Source organism: Prunus dulcis, chromosome 1 (assembly GCF_902201215.1).
Source record: "Prunus dulcis chromosome 1, ALMONDv2, whole genome shotgun sequence".
Taxonomy (NCBI): Eukaryota; Viridiplantae; Streptophyta; class Magnoliopsida; order Rosales; family Rosaceae; genus Prunus; species Prunus dulcis.
In genome coordinates this window covers 11,904,846-11,920,530 of record NC_047650.1, presented here as the reverse complement: position 1 = coordinate 11,920,530, position 15,685 = coordinate 11,904,846, and the positions used below count along the sequence as shown (strand labels likewise).

The window sequence follows — 15,685 nt, the reverse complement described above, 5'->3', positions numbered from 1 at the left end:
TGAATACCAAGCAAAATACATCACAAAACTCCTACACCACAAAAACTATCCCATTAATCGTCTCAAGTGATTTGTCTTTTGTTAACTCAAGACAATATGTATCTTAATTCTTCTGGATGTTTGTTAATATTTCTAGTTATGGGATATAAGAAAAGATTTGTTATACATATAAACTGTCATATAATCTTAGAACATGATGCAACAAAGGGAAAAGGAAATAGGAAACTTGTAAGAACCCAAAACAAAATATCTAAAAAAATGAAATATTTAAAAAGTAAGGAAAATATCTTTTAGCAAAAAAGACCAATTTGCCCTCGCATATTTTAATGGGGGAAAATTTGACTTTTTAATCGAGAAAGAATTTGGGAATTCTGCTTACGCCATTGCGTAGAGCGCGGCGAAATGAGTTCGTAGACACGGAGTAGACCCGAATCGGAGCCGTAACGAATAAGATATGGTCTAAAAACCGTGAAGGGTAAAATGGTAATTTGGCCAAAAAGTCAGACTTTTTATCTCTCTCTCTCTCTTCTCCCCCGTCACTTTTCTCTCTCTTCCCTCTCTCTCTCCCGCGCGACTTGGCCGTGCGCCCGTTCGAATTCCAGGCGACGGCCCGGCCACCACAGGCTTAGCCGATCTCCGCCGTGGGTACCATCGGGTCCGCCTCCGTCTCACCGTCAAGACCTGACCGACCTCCACCCCGGGGCCGCCCTGAGTTGGCCGGAAAACCATGTTTTCCGACGGAGGTTCCTTCGAAGCCACCCGAACTTCCAGCTCAAAATTCTCCTTCGTTTCTCCACCAAATCGATCGAGTAAGGTATGTTTTCTCAGCTATTTTTCGTGTTCTAGCTGATGGATATATGGGTTTCGATCGATTTTAGCTCTAAGGGGTTCGATTTTCGACTTGAAATCTGGCCGGAACTTCGGCTGCTCGAAACTACTGTTTCTGGTCACTTTTTGGGGTATGCCCAAGAACAAAAGTGACTCCAAATGGGATGTTTTACCTAGGGTAGGAGTTTGGAGTCTTGGTTCTGAGATTTTTCGGCCACCCGAAATCGCTTTGGACACCCAAAGCTGCCCACGCGTGCTGGAGCGCGTGGGCAAGGGTAGTGAGGTAATTCTATGCAGTTTTGTGACCCTCGTGTCGTCACGAGCGTGTGGGATTTTGCGGATCTCGATTCGGAGTCCGTTTGAGCCCCAAACGAATTTTCCATATCGTGCGATCCGTGGGTGCAGTGTCGTTAAATCGTCGGATCGCGCTGAATCTTGGATATGTCGGTCTACACGATGTCAGGATCGTGTAGGATTCGACGGATTGCGAATCGGAGTCCCGGATACTCCGGAATCGCGAACCCTGGGGCTAGGGTTTGGATTTTAAGCGATAACTCGATTTTGGCCAATCCGACCGTCCGTTTTGGACCAAACTCGCAGAACATGGTTCCCTCTCTGTAAGGAACCTTCAGGGAAGCCCAGATTGGCCATCGGAGATCGTGGACCCACGGGGTCCCGGGTCGGCCGATCTGGCAGTTTATCGCTTAGCTGAGCGTCGGACCTTCCAAAACTGGTACAAGTGTCTGAGAGGGCTAACGTGGGCATAAGAGTAACTGGGAATGAGATGCACGTATTTCTAGGAGCCGGGGGCAGGGTGTTTAGTTGAAATTCTTTTTATTCAACAGTTTATTAATTTAATCTTTATGGGTAATCAGGCACCAGGAGCACGACAGGACACAGAAGAGAACTTCAAGAGGTCCAACTAGCTCGGACCATCAGTGAGTGGACTTCCTTTCATAAATTATTTTATATAAATATGTTATATAGAGGATTTCTATAAGTAAGATTTCATAAGTGATTTTATATAGATTTTATCTAAATGAGTTTATTTGAATAAATTTCTTTATTTGATCTTGAGTAAACCTTATTGTGGTTTCGAACATGATTAGTACAGTAATAGTTTTATAAATCTGTGCTGCTTATTTACCAGTTATAGAAACAGAGTTTGAGATTAGAATCAGTTGAAATAGCAGCACAATTTGAGATTTCAGTTATTAATCAGATTTTCTTTTTCTAAAGGAATTTATTTTAAACCCACCTCGTACCCATTTTCTTTGGTGATTACCCATAGTTGGACCGATGTCTACGGACATCCAGTCCGATTTCAGTTTATGTCAGTGCACTCGACTTTGCCTCACGAGTTTCGGGGACGCTCGGACCGTGAGTGCCAGGATTTGCGGCTCGGCAGACTTGGTGTCCCGAGACCTGCCAGGATTGCGGCTCGGCTGACTCTGTGTCCCCGAGACCTGCCAGGATTGCGGATCAGGCTGACTACGGTCCCCTGCATCCTGCCAGAGCGACTCGAGCTGACTTGGTGTCATCGAGGAATCTGCCGGCGGGACAGGCTGATCATAGTCCCCTGATTTCGCCAGTTTGCGGCTCGGGTAGACTGCGTGGCGCCCGAGACCTGCCAGGGAATTGACGGATATGACAGGGGTACAAATAGGTGGTATTTTCAAAGGATTTTGAGTTTTCTTTTATTCAAGGATGACTTTCAGTTATTTTATATCGGTTTCTTAGTATTTGCACATTTATATCTTTATATCTTTATTCGGTTATACTAGTTCTTTGATTTCTCCAAGCAGTGATGTCTTTATATATTTGATCGATTATGTAAGTTTATTCATCAGCATACTGATTCATGCTTATAGAATTTCTTATATTGAAATATAGTTAAATTATCGATATCTATATATATATCCTTAGTTATTTCAAAACGGGGGTATTATATTCTGGCTTGTTTTTAAGAATTTTATTTTGTCCACTCACAGTTTAAAACTTGTTTTTCGCCCCCAGGTCGTAGAAGTGCACAGGATCCACCACCGGGCCACTCATAGCCTCCGCGCTTCAAAGTCAGGTAGAGTTTGTAGAAAAATCCCTGAAAACCCCGTGAACTTTAGAAAATTGCTCTGATATCGAGTTTTAGTGGAAAAACTGAAACTGGCAAATATTGGTTTATCCTATTCTGGCAGTTGGTGTGGATTTGTTGAATGTTTAACAGGTGAAAAGTTTTGGGATTGGTCAAAATACAGGAGAGACTCTGCCGAAGTTTCGGCAGAAGTCTAAAGGAATTTTAAAGGGAAGTTGACGTAAGAAGGGTAAAAAGGTCCCTTGTGCCCGACATTCGCCAGGTGTCGGACACGCACAGGACTTGGCTCGAATTCCAAAGTGAAAATTGGGTCGGGTCCTGTCAAAACTGCAATGCAGTTTATGAAAAAAAATCTACTCAAATGTGAAAAGAAACCAAAAGATAAAGCCATGATCAAAGTACTAAAACTAAGTTCAAAACATATTTAAGTAGATCAGCAATTATAACATTCCAATAGACTTGCAAAAATTATTCTGAAATCGAATTATGAAACATAAAAACTGCACTGTAGTTTCTGGTTAAAAACTGCAACAAACGAAAACTGGCTTGCAGTTTATGAAAAAACATATGCTCAAATGTGAAAAGAAACCAAAATGCAAAGCCATGATCAGAGTACTAAAACTAAGTTCAAAACACATTTAAGTCCATGAGCAGTTGTAACATTCCCGAAGACTGGCAAAAATTATTCTAAAATCGAATTATGAAACAAGAAACTGCAGTATTGCCAAAAACTGCAACAAACGGAAATTGCAATGTAGTTTATGAAACAAAATCTGTTGAAATGTGAAAACAAGCATTGAATGACAGTTAAAAATGAATATCCACTAATGAAACAATTGCATAATTTTCATTAACTTTAAAATATAAAAAACCATAATATTCAATTAGAAGCTGTGTAGCCAATTATAAGCAACTAAAAACTGTAATGCAATGTTTGCAAAAACTCCAATGCAGAAACTGCCTATACATTCACTAAACCATATCTAATATAAGCAATCGTCAACTGAGAAGGAATGTTCATATCACCGCCTTGCAAGTCTTCTTGTTGTGCCCAGCAACACTGCACTGACTGCATTTCAATGGCCTTGTACCTTCACCAAAAGCTTTGATCCTCTTCATTAGTGGTCTTTCGGTGGGCCTCTTTGTAATTGGCGGAAGCACAGCATCATTAGCAGAACCGTTGGTTCCCAAGCCTTTCCCAAGAGCTGGAATAGGAAGAATAAGACTCTCATAGGCTTTTTGAAAGAAGTCAAACCTATAGTAACACTCAACGTAATCATAAACTGAATCTTTCTTTGCTAGAATTGCAGCCACAGCATGCGTACAAGGAAAACCATCAATTTGCCAAAGACATCAAGAACATGTCCTATGCCCAAGATCAACCATCAAAGAAAAATCAGCAATTACTTCAAAAACAATACAACTAGAACGACACACAGCCCAAGTCCTACCAACCTCCTATTTTCCCACAGTCTAGTTTCCATCTCCGTACACAAAATTGTTGTCCACTTCTCAGCTTCAATTCGTCGTTCAGAATTCAATACCATCCAGTGGCGGAGGGAGCTAAGGCCCAGGGTGGGCATGTGCCCCCCTCAAATTTTATTTTAGGCTATTGTATTATTAATATAATCATACTTTTCTAACCAAATTGTGAAGTGCCCATGTATTTTTCTAATTTTCCTTTTCTAACTATCATTGCTACCCTTTCACATCTCTTATTGTCGTACTTTAATTTGTAGTGATAAATTACCGTTCAAATTTTCTTAGTGTGTATTTTTAATAAATTACATTTCATTTAATTTTTTCCTTGGATCGATGTTCAGTAGATAGTTTTAATATAATATGTAAAATAATAGAGTACAAAAATTAGGAATTTTGTATCAAGTAAAAAATTAGTTTCATTGTCACAAAGAAAAATGTATTTCAATATATAAGGTGCCCCCTCTGTGAAAATTTTCTGGCTCCGCCACTAATACCATCAATTTCTTTTGATACCCTACACACATATTTTTTGGTGTTAAAATTTTACCAATAAATAAACAATCTAAGACTATAATGAACTTCACATATGAAAATAATCACAAAGTTTTACAAGTCTATAAAAATGGCTACAATGAGAAGTTAGAATCGAAAAATGAAAACAAGATGAAGTTACATTTTGATAAGTTTGCTGTAGAGATCATAGTAAATTTAACTAGATTTAGTTTCCTCCAATAGCTTATTAAAACTCATAGTTTTTCATAGAAAAAAATATATATGCTTACATCTGTCATTTTGAGGTTTGTTTTTCAAATCACATACTTAAGATAAAGCTTCACGAACGAGCAATGAGTCAGTAACTCAGACACTTCTTGCATGTAAATTGTAATAAGCCAATCACAGAAATGAGAATGAGAAATGCAGACATGTATTTTTTATGAGAAACTCATGTATTCCCTTGGGCATGGTTGGACCACTAGGTAATATGCTGAAGACAAAGCATCCACTAATTAGTCTTCTGACAGAGGCTCCTCATCAACACTTGCTGGCAAGGACGGACCCACAGTGGGGTCAATGGGGTCAAACGACCCCATGGAGTCCATGGAAGCAAGCTACAAGGTAGCTTTGAAATGGGGTATGACCCCATGAGAGAGGGGATCTGCAGACAAGAGGAAGAAGAAGATGAACAGGTGGCTGTGTTATGTTTCAAAGGAGCTGGCCAAAACGGCGTCGTTTTGGCCCAGCTTCTAATTTTTTTTAAAAACAGACTGGCCAAAACGGCGTCGTTTTGGACCAAACGCGCGAATTTTTTTTTAAAACTCGCTGGCCAAAACGGCGTTGTTTTGGACCAGACGCGCGAATTTTTTTTAAAACCCGCTGGCCAAAACGCCGTCGTTTTGGACCAACGAAATTTTTTTTTAAAAGACCTGGCCAAAACGACGTCGTTTTGGCCCAGGTGTTATAAAAAAAAACACAGATCAGTTTCTTTCTTCTTCCTCCCGAATTTTCTTCCCAAAACACCTATTTTCTAAACCCTCATACCTAAATTCCCAATCTCCACCCCCCACAAACCTTTAACCCTCTTCCCCACCAAGCCTTGAAGCCCCAAATCCTCCATTGTCGCCGCTGCCACTTTTACACTATGACCCCACGACACAAAATTCCTGGGTCCGTCCCTGCTTGCTGGACTGGTTCTTGAATCATATCGTGTGAATTTGCACATTTTCATGTTGTCCCTTTCCTCATATCGACTCTGTACCGTCATCACTTCCATTTAAATTTGTTAATGCTTCCAGTTTTCAGCATCTGAAATTTTCTAGGGGTAGGAGATGCCCCCTTTTATAGTGCCTATCTTATCAACTGATTTGTTTATATAGTGGTTGCCTGTAATCAATATATATATCAGTCTTGATCTCTTGGACTACAGGAGTTCAAGAGATTTGTGATCACTCACCGTTAATGTAAATTCAACAGTTCACTCACTCTTGCACTCCTTTTAAAATTTTTTTTGAACCATTAGATTAATATCCAATGGTGGGTGAACACAATCTCATGAATTCCTGTGATCTAAGAGATCAGGATTGATAAGTTTGAAATTTAACATTGCGTTGTTTATGGTTATATGGATTTTATTACCCAGCTGATGGACAAAAGCAAATTAAGCAATCAATAATTCCTTTAGTTCATATTGGTTCATGAAATTGTCAAATCAACAGCATTAAATGCGTATTGTTGAATATCTTCAATAGTCCTTGTCACACAGGAAAAAAGAAAAGGGGGAAAAGGGGGAGAAAAAAAATAAACACAGAACAATAGCTTTGAAAAGAAATAGAAAAATGTCTTTTAAGAAAGGGTTCTGATTTTCCAATTTCTTTTTTCTCTACTTACACTCCTTTTTGTTTTTTTAAATATTTTTTAATCAATTTTTTTCTTTTTTGTTCTTTCTCTTTTCTATTCTACGTACCCTCATCCTACATTAAAGTTTTGATATGGGTACTCAATAATGAAAATGAACAAAAACCCAAGTTTTTGGATTCCCCTACAAACTTGGAATGCCGAATTCTTTCTATGAGAAGAATTCTTTTTCTTTTTTTCTTTATCTTCAATTCTTGGCTGTTTGTACTTTCTGAGAAGATTCCTAAACAAAATGAAGGTATGAAATGATCTCATATGAAACAAAGAGAACTCCATTAATGTGAATTTGAAACTCATAGTCTCAAACTCAATTTTATTTTCCGAAACTCTGAGAACTCAATTCATGTCCACAAGTTCATCATTTTTTTTTTTCATTCAATATATGTTTTCCAAATGATTATGAAAGAGAAGAGAGGGAGAATAACATGGAAAAGAAAAGGGCTTCTTAGATCTAGGTCCAAAACGATTAGTTGTCATTGGGTTTAGTCCTCGCATTTTTGGTATTAGATGTAGGTCCTTTGACATTTATTACTTTTTTTGTTTTGTCGATTTTACCCTTTAGGGTAAATAAGGAAACCACATTGAAAATCTAAATTTAATACAATTTAATCAATAAGAAGTAAAGACCCACATATTATACCAATTGATCAAACAAGCACTCACATTAAATTATGTACCTGACATACAGGTAAATAGTGTTATTATTAGCAACAAAAAATACTTAGTGATAAATCGTGTTACTTATAAGTTAGGAACATAAATTAGAAGACTACCTAAAAGTCAAATACAAAAATAGACAAAATAAACTTGTATATTACCTATAAAAAGAAAGGTAAAAAAAAAACTATTACAAGTTGTCGAAAATATGAAAAAATATATATATACCTATGCAATAGGCAATAGGAAATATGACATAAATGACTATTACCCGATTCAAGTCATAAGGGGCAATATTGGAACGAAAAATGATTTTAAAAATAAAATAATAAAAAGATTACATCATAAAATATTTAAAAAGGAATGTAGTTTTATGTGGCACAAAAATCAAAGAACTTGGATCGAAGTCACCAAATAAGAGGATTAAACACAACTCCTCAATAGGAATTTGGATCTATATCAACTTTTCTATATAAAAAAAAAATGTAAAAATGTGTAGTTTGATGCATTTCCGTTTCTTTGTGGCCGCCTAAAATTTGTTTCCTTTAATAATAATATTAAAAAAAACTATGGTTGCCTAGACAAATATACAGTGTTAATTATTTCTTACTCGATTAAAGGAATAAAAAACTATAACTGGAGTGCAAGTTGGAAAATTAAGTATAAAGAAAAATAAATAATATAAAAGTAAAGTCAAAATAAATTAATGTAGAGTAAGTGTAAAATATGAAAAACAAAAAACAAAAAAAAAACAAAAAAAAAAACAAAATTTATTAAAAAAAACAAAAGAAAGTGTAAATGAAAAAAAAAAAAAAAATTGGGAAGATCAGCTCCCTTAAAAAAAAAAGGTTGCACACCGCATTTGATTAACCATAATGCATCATCTGCACCATTTATACCAGTAATATTGGATTATATAGAACAAAAGTTTAACCAATATAATAAGGGAGTGGATTGGGCATGATATGCACCATATATCCAAAAAGACAGGAGAAATTGATTGATATCATATTAAATTTTGTAGGCCCTGGAGACAGTTGCACCTGCCCAGGAATATGGCCGCCAGCAAAGTACTACTACTACTCCACTAGTCTCCAAAACTAAATTCGTCGTTGACCAAAAATAATAATAAATAAATTAAATTCGACAATTTTTTCAATAAATATTTTATGAAAAATCTGTCTTAACGTGCCTTTCTATCTTTCTAGTCTAGCTCGTTTAAGTAGCGGGGAAGAGTGTGTGGTTGTTGTGCACCTTTTGATTCAGAGAAAAGAAAATAATGTCAGGACCTCAGTGCTGCTCACACCCACCAGTCCTCAACCCATCCAGTGGCTCCGGCCATGTTGAGAAGTTTGGTGGTCTCGACTCATATGTCACAGGCTCCCCTCACTCCAAGCTTGCCATTCTTTTCCTCTCTGATATTTTTGGTACTTTCCCACCACTTCAAAATTATTTTTCTTTTTCCTTTTAGTGTAGTAATTATGTGTTATTTTTCTTCATTCTATGATATATGGGTTATTTGCCTCATTGTGTATTGCTTTGAGATCATGCAGGATTTCAAGCTCCAAACTTAAGGTATGACTTATACTCCCAGTTTTTCTACAGCTAATTTACGTGTCATAGAAGCATACTGGAAGAGCAGAAGAATCACTACTTTTTGCATCTTATATATACTCTGTAGCTAATATCACATGCTTTCTGTTGTGAATTCGAAGGAAGTTTGCAGACAAAGTTGCAGCTGCTGGGTACTTCGTTGTGGTCCCTGACTTCTTCTATGGAGATCCTTTTGTACTCGCAGATGATGGCTCCTTTGACCGTCTACCTGTTTGGTTAAAAGATCATAGTCCGGTTGGTTATTAGTATTAATTATTGTTGTTGTTTTGAACTTTATATATGGTTTTGAACTGGGCCGGGGTACACAATTGTTAAAAAAATTTACTGCTCAAGTCTTGTTTTTCGCATGGATAGGAGAAGGGATTTGAAGATGCAAAGCTAGTAATTGAAGCTTTAAAAAGTAAAGGCGTCTCTGCAATTGGTGCTGCAGGCTTCTGCTGGGGAGGTGAGCTTATTCTCTTTTTCTGCGAACTTCTTTGTTCCGTTGTTTCATTTTTCCTTGTATTAAATTTAAGTAAGTTTGTTGAAATGCCCCATGTGTTTTTCAAATAGTCTCAATTTGCCCCACATTTCAAATGACTCAATCTCTACCCCCTAACTTCCATTATGTAACCAAGGTTGCCCTATTCTGTTAGTTTTCAGATAAACACCATTAAATCAGCTGAAGTGGCATGGGTATTTTGATAAATTTAACTATTAAAAATTAAAAGATTCAAATTTAATATAAAAAATGCTTGAAATTATTTAAGATAGATAAAAAATAAAGATAAAATTGTCTTCTTTTTTTAATCAGCTCCCACCACCACCTGCTCCCTCATCTCAACCAGCCCCATCGCCCAACCAACCCACACTCAGAAAAAATAAATAAATAAATAAAACCACCCCACCTTCTCCTCTCTCTCTCTCCCCCTCCCCCCAAATCAAACCCCTCCCCACAATTGTCAAAAGGCTCAAACCCACAAACCAAATCACTAAATTAACTTCATATTTGGCATATGTGGCAACCCAAATCTCCCTCAATGGCTGCCAAAGAAAGAGAGAGAATTGAGAAGAGAGAGAAAGAGGAAGGGTTGTTCAGTTTTTTTTTGGTACCTTTGTTTTGACAGAAGAATGAGGAGGGGGAAGGTGGTTGGTTGGGCGGTGGGGCTGGTTGAGATTAGGGAGAAGGTATAGTGGGCTCACGATTGAGGGAGGAAGAAAAAAAAAAGTAGTTATTTTTATCTTAATTCTAATTTAAATAATTTCAAGCAAATTTTTATATTTATTTTGAATTTTGACTAATTAAATTTATCAAAATACTCATGTCACGTCAGCTGATTTAAGGGTTTTTTTTTTTTTTTTTTAATGAAAACTAACGGAATGGGGAAATCTTGGTCACGGAATAAAAGTTCAGGAGGGAAATTGAGTCATTTGAAACATCAAAGAGCAAACTAAGACTATTTGGAAACCACATGGGCTATTTCAACAAATAAGCCTTAAATATATGTATTCATTTATTTTATGAGAACTTTTTAATAACAACAAGTTATATACTTGCGTTACAAAAGATTCTCACATCTGTACTGTTTTGATTTCAGCCAAGGTTGCGGTTGAACTTGGAAAGCATGACCACGACTTCATCCATGCTGGTGTTCTGTTACATCCTGCATTTACCACTGTGGATGATATCAAAGGTAAGATTTCTGTATATAATATTCGCGTATGGATATATTTGAGGATCGAATTTACAGAAAAAGTCGGTCTTAGTTTAATGATCAATGCTGAAACAACTTTCAGAGGTTAAGGTTCCCATTGCCATACTTGGAGCAGAGTTTGACCACATTACTCCACCTGAAGTCTTGAAGCAGTGGGAAGAGGTTTTAATTGCAAAAACTGAGGTATAGGAATTACATCATTCATCACATTAATCCTATGATGTTAAAATTAAAGTTTTGAGTTTCTGTTTTTTTTAAAGAAATGATGGGAACAGAAGAAACACAATCAAAATAGTCCTATGATGTTAAAATTAGCTGGCAGAGATTAACATTTGAAATTGATTTGAACGAGTGTTGGTCTTGTGGAATTCACAGATAAAGAGCTACGTGAAAATATTTCCAGAAGTGGAACATGGATGGACGACGAGGTACAATGTGGAAGACGAAAAATCTTTTAAGTCTGCTGAGGAGGCTCATCAAGACTTGTTGGAGTGGTTCTCAAACCATGTCAAGTGAATCACTCAAGTGTATTTGTCTCTCAAGATGAGAACCGTTTGGAGTTTTATTATCATCAACTGCTAATTTGGATCAATAATGGTTAAATAATGCCTGCATTTTTATGTATACCAAGATGTGTGTGTAAGTATCAGCTGCTTGGAATATTAAGGTTGAAATGCGTCATTACATTGTTTATGTGTAGTTATTTTTTCCAAAATAATACATTAAAAATTGTTGATAAAATACATTATTTGCATTAAAAATTCATATTTTTTCGTATTAATACTTGAACTTACTATCTGAGCTTGAAATGAATGTTCGCCATGTTGGGAGAATGATCATAAAATTGAAGAATATGATAGAAATATAAAGTAAGGCAAAGAGTGTTTGTAAAACAGAGAATTAGAAAACTGATTTTATTAACTTCTTCGATACAACAACTTATAACATTGGCTATTTGTAATTACATTTTTGCGCCTTTACATAATAAGACACAACGCTTGAATTAGTTCCCAGAGATACAAATCCAACTTTTGATATCTAAAATATACAACTTCTCATGTAGTCAAGAGATACAACTCTTCATAAGAAACCTGTAGGAAAAAATACAACTAATAATTTTATTTTCTAAATTTAACTGTAGACGATGCATTACTTTTAACACTTCCCCTTAATGCATTTGTCCTGCACACTTAATTTATCTCGGAAGAAAAACACATGTCCATAGGTGCTCTTTCTATCATCAATTGCACCTGCCCAGTCATTGTCTGTGTAGCCAACCAACTATGCTTCCTTCTCTTGTGTACATCTAATACCATATCCCTTCGTTACTTGTATATACATGAGTATTCTTTTTACTGCAGCAAAATGATGATTACTTGGATCACTCATGAATCTAGATACCACACTTATGACATGAACAATATGTGGCCTTGTATTTGTAAAATAAATTAATGAACCAACCACCCTGCTATATATGGATGCATCAAACTTAGGTGCTCCATCGTTACTTGTAAAATTCAAATTAATTTCCATTGGAGTATATTGGTTTGCTCTTCAACGTATTGAATTTTTTTCAACATATTTTCAGCATATTCTCTTGAGAAATAGATATCCCCTCATCTGATTATTGAACCTGTATACCAAGAAAATATCTCATAGTGCCTAGATCTGTCATTTCTTATTCCTTCATCATGTTCTTCTTGAAAACTTCTGCCAACCTTGTATTTGTGCTTGTATAGATCAAATCATCAACATAAAGGCATAAAATCAGAAAATGATGTGTGCCTTCTTTCTTGAGATAAAGTGATGGCTCACTTAAGCTTCTGGTAAATCCAGTTTGCTGAAAATAGTGATCAATTTTATTGTTCTAGGCTCTTGGTGCTTGCTTTAAGCCATATAAGGCTTTACATAGGTGATAAACTTTATTTTCCCTCCCTTTCTCAACATAACCTTGAGGTTGCTCTACATAAACCTCTTCTTCAAGTTCTCCATTAAAAATGCAGATTTGACATCCAATTGATAAACCTTTGTCTTCAGTTGTGCAGCTAAAGCCAAAACATTCCTTATAGTCTCCATTCGAACTACCCAAGCAAACGTCTTATTAAAATTGACAGGACCCGACCCAATTTCCGCTTTGAAATTCGAGGCAAGTCCTGTGCGTGTCCGACACCTGGATAATGTCGGGCACAAAAGACCTTTTTACCCTTCTCGTTTCAAATTCTTTTTATACTTTCCCTTAGACTTCTGCCGAAAATTCGGCAGAGTCTCCCCTGTATTTTGACCAACCCCAAAATTTTTCACCTGTTAAACAATCAATTAAATCCACACCAACTGCCAGAATATCTCAAATAATAGATCTCAACTCCAGTTTTTCAGTTTCAACTAGATATCAGAGCATTTTCTAAAGTTTTCAGGGTTTCAAGGATTTTCCACAAATCTCTACCTTACTTGGTGGTGCGGAAGCTATGAATGGCCCGGTGGTGGATCCTGCGCACTTCTACGGCCTGGGGGCGAAAAACAGGTTGAAAATGTGAGTGGACCAAACATAAGATTCTTGAAAACAGTTAAAATCATAATAACCCCCATAGTAAAAATAACTTGATAAGTAAGGCTAAAGTTCACCTGCGTTGAGTATAAGGTATTCATCTGAATATATATATAATCGTATGTATATAGATTCGTGAAACTGAACAATTATATAAAGATATAAAATGCGCGAATAACAAAGAAACTGGTTATAAATAGCTGAAAATCATAACTGAATAAAAGAGCTTAAAATCCTTTGAAACTACCACCTAATTGTACCCCTGTCATATCCGTCAATTCCCCTGGCAGGTCTCGGGCGTCACGCAGTCTACCCGAGCCGCAAACTGGCTAAATCAGGGGACTATGGTCAGCCTGATCCGCCGGCAGATCCTCGATGACACCAAGTCAGCTCGAGTCGCTCTGGCAGGATGCAGGGGACCGTAGTCAGCCTGATCCGCAATCCTGGCAGGTCTCGGGGACACAGAGTCAGCCGAGCCGCAATCCTGGCAGGTCTCGGGACACCAAGTCTGCCGAGCCGCAAATCCTAGCACTCACGGTCCGAGCGTCCCCGTAACTCGTGAGGCAAAGTCAAGTGCACTGACGTAAACTGAAATCGGACTGGATGTCCGTAGACATCGGTCCAACTCTGGATAATCACCAAATAAAGGGTGGGTACATGGTGGTTCTAAAATAAACTATTTTTTTAGAAAAATCTAATAACTCACTCCCTTTTTGTGAAACTGAAATTTAACTGCTGTCTCCTCTGATAGAGTTCTCAAACTCTACTTTTTATATTACTGAGCTTCAGTAATAAACAACACGTAAATCAAAGCATTGTACCGCCCAAATCACGTTCGAAATAAATAGTTCATAAAACTTCTTCAAGATCAAATAATGAAATTAACCCATATAAACTGACTTATAAAAGCTTATTTGTAGAAAATCATTATAAAATCATTTAAGTAATCTCATTTATATAAATCATTTGTATAACTCATGCATATAAAATCGTTTATGAAAGAAAGTCCACTCACTGATGGTCCGAGCTAATTGGATCCTTCGAAGGTCCCTCCTGCGGGTCGACTGGACCTTTGGTGCCTGATTATCCATGAATAATGAATCAATAAACTGCTGAATAAAAAGAATTTAAATTAAACACCCTGCCCCCGGCTCCTAGAAATACGTGCGCTCAGTTTTTAAGTTACTCCTATGCCCACATTAGCCTTTTAGACTCTTAGATCAGTTTTGGAAGACTTGACACTTGACGCTTGACTAAGCGATAAACCACCAGACCGGCCAATCCTGGACCCCGTGGGTCCACGGTCTCCGATGACCAATCTAGGCTGCTCTGAAGGTTCCTGATAGAGAAGGAACCATGTTCCGCGAGTTTGGTCTGAAACGGACTGTCGGATTGGTCAAGATCGCGTTATCGCTTAAAATCCAAACCCTAGCCCCAGGGTTCTCGATTCCGGAGTATCCGGGACTCCGATTCGCAATCCGTCGAATCCTACACGATCCTGGAATCATGTAGTATGACATATCCAAATTTCAGTGCGATCCGAAGATTAGACGACACTGCACCCAAGGATCGCGCTATATGAAAAATCCGTTCGGGGCCCAAACGGACTCCGAATCGAGATCCGCGAAATCCTACGCGCTCGTGACGACACGAGGATCTCAAAACTGCCCATAATTACTTCACCACCCTCGCCCACGCGCCCCAGCACGCATGGGCAGATTTGGGTGTCCTAAGCGATTTCGGGTGGCCCAAAAATCTCGGAACCAAGACTCCAAACTCCTATCCTAGGTAAAACACCCCATTTGGAGTCACTTTTGTTCTTGGACATACCCCAAAAAGTGATCAGAAACAGAAAATCAAGGCGGCCGAAGTTTCGGCTAGAATTCAAGTCGAAAATTGATCGCTTTAGAGCTAAAATCGATCGAAACACATACATCCATCAGCTAGAACACGAAAAATAGATGAGAAACCATACCTTGCTCGATTGATTTGGTGGAGAAACAAAGCAGAAAATCGAGCTGGAAGATCGGTGAAACTCGGGTGAACATCCGTCGGAAATCATGACTTTCCGACCAGCTCCGGGCGGCCCAAGGGTGGAGGACGGTCGGGTCGTGACGGCGAGAGGGAGGTGGAGTCGACAGTACCCACGGCGGAGATCAGCTCGGCCTGTGGTGGCCGGGCCGTCGCCGAGAAGATGAAGAGTCGCGCGGCGCTAGTGCGAGAGAGAGAGGAGAGAGAAATGAGGAGAGAGAAGGAGAAAAGGGATAAAAATCTGACTTTTTGGCCAAATTACCATTTTGCCCTTCGCGGTATTTTGATCGTATTTTCTTCGTTACAAGTCCGATTCGAGTCTACTCCGTGTCT

General features: G+C 37.9%; 1 protein-coding gene across 1 annotated transcript; it reads left to right on the top strand.

Annotated features, from left to right (window-relative positions):
* The first annotated feature begins 8,737 nt into the window (after window positions 1–8,737).
* Window positions 8,738–12,110, top strand: LOC117614424 (endo-1,3;1,4-beta-D-glucanase-like). Its single transcript, XM_034343226.1, has 8 exons — window positions 8,738–8,895; window positions 9,022–9,043; window positions 9,184–9,316; window positions 9,437–9,527; window positions 10,660–10,755; window positions 10,859–10,959; window positions 11,152–11,443; window positions 12,002–12,110. Exons 1-7 carry the CDS (start codon window positions 8,748–8,750, stop codon window positions 11,290–11,292), a joined length of 732 nt encoding a protein of 243 aa, XP_034199117.1. The 5' UTR covers window positions 8,738–8,747; the 3' UTR covers window positions 11,293–11,443; window positions 12,002–12,110.
* Window positions 12,111–15,685: the final 3,575 nt, after the last annotated feature.